The following is a 6000-nucleotide window of genomic DNA, read 5'->3' on the forward strand; positions in this document are numbered from 1 at the left end:
ATATTTCAGATGAATATTAATTGTTTAAATAATATTCCAGATTGTTGGTTTTCCACATTGAATAAAGCAGCGTGCTGGAGACTTGCTTACATTTTTGGACTTCAGTCTACAGGAAGCCTATGAGGCAAAGAGGCAGGAGTTCTACCTTGAACTGCAAAGAAAAGAGGAGGAGATGAGACAACAGTTTGTGCAGAGAGTGAAGGAGAAAGAAGCAATATTGAAAGAAGCAGAGCAACAGGTAAGCATGCCTGTCTGTCTGTCTTGAGTTTGCTGAGATTTGGAACAGTTAAGTTGTTAGCAAAATCACAACTACTTGATTTTTATAATTTCCTAATATTTTGAGGGCAGTAATGCTTAAAATGAAAGGCAGATGGATTACACAGATTGGATTAGCAGATTGATTAGACACAAGCAAGCAAGAGCACAAGTCTGACAAGGGACAGCTGAGGGAACTGGGGTTGTTTAGTCTGGAGAAAAGGAGGCTGAGGGCAGACCTTATCGCTCTCTACAAGTACCTGAATGGAGGTTGTAGCGAGGTGGGGATTGGTCTCTTCTCCTGAGTAACAAGGGACAGGACAAGAGGAAATGGCCTCAGCTTGCACCAGGGGAGGTTTAGGTTGGATATTAGGAAAAAATTTCTTCATCAAAAGGGTTGTCAGGCATTGGAACAAGCTGCCCAGGGAAGTGGTGGAGTCACCATCCCTGGAGGTATTTAAAAGATATGTAGACGTGGTGCTTAGGGACATTGTTTAGTGGTGGACTTGGCAGTGTTAGGTTAACAGTGGACTCAATCTTAAAGGTCATTTCCAACCTAAATGATTCTATAAACGGCAGTCTTTTTTTGGAAGGAGGGAGCTTATGGCCTAAAGGCTTTGGTGGGTAGCTGGGACAAGTCAACAGAGTAGGGTGTGATTTGGTGAAGTAAGAGAGTGATGAATATAATGTTTGCATGTTTCTTCATCTTCTCCAGCAGTATGCTGAGAAACATCAGCATGCCATAGCAGCATAGTAGGTGCTTCTCATGTGTCGGTTGCTGTGTAAAACCCAAGACTTCAGGAAAGAATCCCATGGGTTGTTTTTCAGCCCAAGAGAGTGGGGCATGTATGTATGATCTCCAGGTGCAGTTAATAAATATAAGCTCAACCTTCACATTGAGAGGTTTGAAAGTGGGGGGGAGTTGTTTCTGTTGTTTTTGTTTTGTTTTGTTTTTAAAATCTCATCCATTCCCAGCTGCCTTAAGAATATTTGGAGATGTGGAACATTTCTTGAATATGTTGTTGAAGATTTAGTCCTGTCAAGCTGGACTGGTAAAACAGGATCTTCTCATCTACTTTCTGCCAGGCTTTATCATGGTCATGTGTATTTATATTCAAACACTGGTTTAATTGAAATTGGAAACCTGTGTATATTTATTAATGTTCTTTTCTGTACCTCAGTCTCCCAGCAAAGATGTAGCCTTTTTTGCGAGGTGTTCAGATGCATGTTTTAAATAAGAAGGTGGCTTAATACTTTGTTTCCTAAATCTGTTAATTCCCCTGTGCTACTTGTGGAGAAAAAAAGTCAGGTTCAATCCTTCTCACTATAAGCCTATCCAATTGGAAGAGCACTTGGCCATCCATGTTCAAAGTAGGTTCAGCTAGGTCTTACACAGTATCTGTGGTACCCTTTGATGTTTTCCTTCTATGATTTATATCAGGTGGTTTGTGAGCTCTGCATATTGCAAATGAATTATGGATATTAGTTTTCCCAGTTCCTGGTGTGGGAAAGTGACCATGCAGTCACTCCTAAAGAACATTTGTGATATACTCTTGCTGCTTGTTCTCTAAGAAGTGTGTGTGTGTATCTGGAAACTAAAAAACCCCCAGGAGTTTCTGTTGTACTTAAGATTGCTTTCGCATCCTTCATTTAGAGGAAACTTGTAGGTGCAATGTGCAGCATTACCACTCCTGATGTACGGTCGCTTAGGACCTTAGTGTTTCTACCCTGAATGTTTTTATTGGTATCTTTTTATTGGCTCCTGTTTTTGCAGTGCATCTGGTTAACTGTTGCAATGAAATAATTAAATAGTATACATACACACATACACACACATTTTACACAGCTCTACTGTGTAAAACAGGTATACTGTTAAATTTATAATCTTAGTTATTTCTTAGTTCCTTCTTTGCAAAAGATGGAAATAAATCTCTCTGATTTCTATACCAGTACAGCGGCACTCAGATGGAGTTACAGCAATACAGATGGGTACAGAAGCAGGATTCTAGGAGAGTTTGTGTGTGGGGAGATGAGAGGTGAGGAAGGGTGGAGAGAATGATAACCCTTTGGTTATCATGGACAAGTTCACAGTAGGTTTAAACTGGTAGAATGCTTCTGGAGAGTAAAGTCCATTAATATGTCAAAAGAACAATCAAAGAACAGTTACTGCAGAAAAGCAGTTAACTTCTTGCAGCCCACAAGTAACTCCCCCAACCAGACTTACTATGTGTGTACATATTAATATGTAAATGTAATCAATATACATATGAAAATAATATATATGAAAATTCATACCTGTCTAACTAAAGTTTGTATGATTCCTTGCCCACTTGGTTTTAGGGAAGTAGATTCTACTTGGTAGTTCCTGATTTAATCCTTCTGTTGGTAATTGTTTCCTCTCTGAAGGCCTCCTTATTTTTGATATAATAAAGATATAGTAAAATCTAGTAGGAAATCTAATACTCACTTAGTGCCTTCCATGGTTTCCACCTGTCCTTTGTGTGTAGTAGCCTGGGTTCTATGAGAACAATCTGATATGAATGATTATTTTTCTAGATTGCTGGTTTTTAGTCTTAGCAGTTTTAGGAAAGAACTGCAATTTCTGATGACTTTTAACACGAGGTAGGTTTTACTGTTTAATTGCAGAGGGGTTTTGTATTATGATATCACCACCTTGTGTTACTAGTTGGAAATACTATTTTTTGTGCTTTCTTTAAACAGGTACAGACTAAATTTGAACATCGTATGCTAATGCATCAAGAAGTGAAACTGAAATTAGAGAAAAAGAAAAAAGTTCTAGAAGATGAAATAGCTATGTTTATTGAGAAGAAAGCTAATGCTGAATTACTCCAGTCACAAGCATCTGTCTCTACCCCTGTTGTTAGTTTGAAGAGAGACAAGGACCGCAAAAAGTAAGTGCTGATGCTAGTCAGCAGAGGCAGCAATAAAAAATCCTTCACATATCGCTTTTATAATGCAAATTTCAGTAATCTTTTAGAAAAGATACAAAGATGCTCTGTTCCGTTATGTGATAAGAAGACAGAAGTGTGTAAAATACCCTCGTGCTTGCATTTACTTTTAGAGTAATTGCTGTGTGTTTTATGAACATCTTTCTTCTTCTTTTTTTTTTTTCTTTTTCCATGAAGGAACCAAGGTTTTCGGCTTGAACTCCTGTGCTTTGATGTCAGAGATGAAGAAACTGTGAATGTTCATGAACAGAGGGAGAGGGAGAAGTTAGAGAGGGAGAGAAATTCACCCAGGGAATTCCAGAAATAGTATTTGATTGCAGCACTCAGGTTTTGAATGTAGTATATGTCAGTTTTATGAAGCAGTCTGACTGCTGCTGTCCCATAATACTAGATGTGTCTTCCTAGTACAGATTATTGAGATGAGAGATTGATAAAATTGGCTGTAAAATTACACTGAGTGCAGAATATGACCTGATAAGCATTTTACTTTCTTCCCTCCTACCCACTTTTTTCTTTCTCCACTCCCAAAGGAAAAGCTCAAATAAATTGCAAAATTTCAGAAATATATTCAAAAGTGGTCTTCAGAATAACATGCCTGACTTCTTCATATATAAACATTGAATTAAATTGAATTACGTTTTTTTCTTCTCTAAAAGCAGAATTAACTTACTCATTTCCTTTCCTGATAGGTTACAACTTTACTGCCGATAACATTTTGTTGATTACTATCTCACTGCACTTGAAAGCAGATTTTTTGGTACATAAATTATTCATAACTGCTAGATTATGAAAAACATTAGAAGCTAGATGGGTTCGTGCATTTCCACAAATATCATCAATACGGCTTTGACATTATTGGAGTGTATGCTATCAGCCTGCTTGTGTTTTTGCCAAAATTTTTGCATTTCAAGTAATGTTACCGAGTTCCTTTTCCTAGACTCCTTTTTCTGGATTTACATATGAAAGTGGAATTCTTGGTAACAGAAGTTATTATCTGCACTATTAGGAGTAACTCTCAACTTCAGAAAATTTTTAGATTTGTTTTCTCTGTTTTAGCTTTATTTTTTCAGAGTTTGTTACAGTTTACATGCTTGTTTTTGTTTTTCAGTTCCAGCTTTACATAATACTGATGATAGAAGAAACAATATTGGTAATTTCTCTTCAGGAAGCAATGATTCACAGTGTGCTTTTGGAGGTACAGGAGTTGCAGTTTCTTACTAAAGGATTTGGAAAATATCTCTTGTGGCTGCGTGCTGCAAAAGAAGAATTTTGAAGTATGATCTGTACACATACGGTGCGGCAATTGCTGTCATTGCCATCACGGACTTTCTGTTACGAGTCTGCCTTGATACGCATTTGCCTTACATACGTGTGGCCAGCTTGCTTTCATTTTAAGTGCATTGTACCAAAGCAAATGTCCCTGCCATAAACAGTTCCATTCATGATATGAATGCTGTAGTACAAAAGCACTCAGTGAATATATCCACTACAACCTTTCTAAAGAGTTATTTTCATATGGTATGGTATATTAGTCTACTAAATATTATTTAATACAACTGTTGACATAATTCAACCATTTACTGATTTTGCTGACAGATTTTGTTTATAGGGTTTATGTACAAGCAGTGTCCCAAATTTCAGATATGATCTTTCTAATCCAAATTTATTGAGATGTTTTTGCAGTGCTGTACCGTTGCATGATAGTTTATCTGACATTACTAACTTAATAAGGAAAGTACCCAGAACTTTTTGATGCTTGTGACTGTGGTGTTCAGTTACAGCAGAGGCTGAACTTTATAAAAACTATTAATTACAAGAGCTTCAGGTTAAAACTAGTTTAAAATGTTTTTTATATTTTCAGTAGCCATGATAACTAATGGGAAACTATAAGAGGTGCAGTTCTCTGAAGCGGTTTTGTGCGACTCTTTAAAAATTAAATACTAACTTGCTAGAAATAAAATACATCGGTTTTGCTCAAGTGTTTCTGTTGTTCTGCTTCCTCTCCCTCCCAAGTAATTAAAAACAAGGATTAAGATTTCACATTAATCTGAAAAATGTAAATGTTTTGCATCTGTTTTAAATGTCTTAAGTCATTTATTGAATGGAAAGAATAGGCGATTTGTGCATATTGTGGCAGAAAGGCAGTATGACTTGTGATATACTTGTCATATACCATTTATAATCTTAGTTATTTCTTAATTCCTTCTTTGCAAAAGATGGAAATAAGCCTCTTCCATAACAGCAACAACATCATCTCTATATGGAAAGGAAAAGTGACTCAAAAGAAAAATGACTAATTTTTCAAGACCTTTCTGAAGACTTGTGTAATTTGCATTCAGTGTATCACTGCAAAAAGTAGTTTACTGTAATTCATAGACAGGTAAATTACCTAACTGGATTTTTATAAGGTACCAAGGCATCTACCTCTCCTTGTTTTCTTTACTAAATATATTTTTTAAAATCCAGACCCTAGCATCAAGGCAGCAAAACACTGATAGCTAGGTGTAGACACTTGCAGGATTTTAAACCAGAAAAAAACCAGAAAAAAAGGCTTCAACAGGATTTTCACTAGGGTGCGCTCGAAGAACATGGCTTTTGCCTTTGGAGACAGGACTGTGGCACTGAGCAACTGTGTCACTGGTCCTGGGCAACCCCCTCTAGCTGAACCTGCTTTTATCAGGGGGGTTGGAGTAGGTGATCTCCAGAGGCCCCTTCCAACATCAGTGATTCTGTAATTCTGTAACTCATTGAGCAGGAGCCAATTTTTTTCACAGAA

The 6000-nt window shown here is 37.0% G+C and overlaps 1 protein-coding gene across 4 annotated transcripts in view; it reads left to right on the top strand.

The window, feature by feature from the left end:
* The window catches only part of SEPTIN10 (septin 10), a 30233-nt gene extending 25031 nt beyond the window's left edge, over window positions 1-5202 (top strand). For 3 of the 4 annotated variants that reach the window (XM_049834336.1, XM_049834337.1, XM_049834339.1), the window contains 3 exons: window positions 106-238; window positions 2977-3167; window positions 4333-5202. In XM_049834336.1, the coding sequence (XP_049690293.1) occupies window positions 106-238; window positions 2977-3167; window positions 4333-4348 (340 nt within the window). In that variant the 3' untranslated portion in view covers window positions 4349-5202. Of the gene's footprint in view, window positions 1-40; window positions 239-2976; window positions 3168-4332 lie in introns of those variants that run through there. The other variant, XM_049834338.1, reaches the window with a different exon arrangement.
* The last annotated feature ends 798 nt before the right edge of the window (window positions 5203-6000 follow it).

The sequence above is a fragment of the Accipiter gentilis genome, chromosome 31, assembly GCF_929443795.1.
Source record: "Accipiter gentilis chromosome 31, bAccGen1.1, whole genome shotgun sequence".
NCBI lineage: Eukaryota > Metazoa > Chordata > Aves > Accipitriformes > Accipitridae > Astur > Astur gentilis.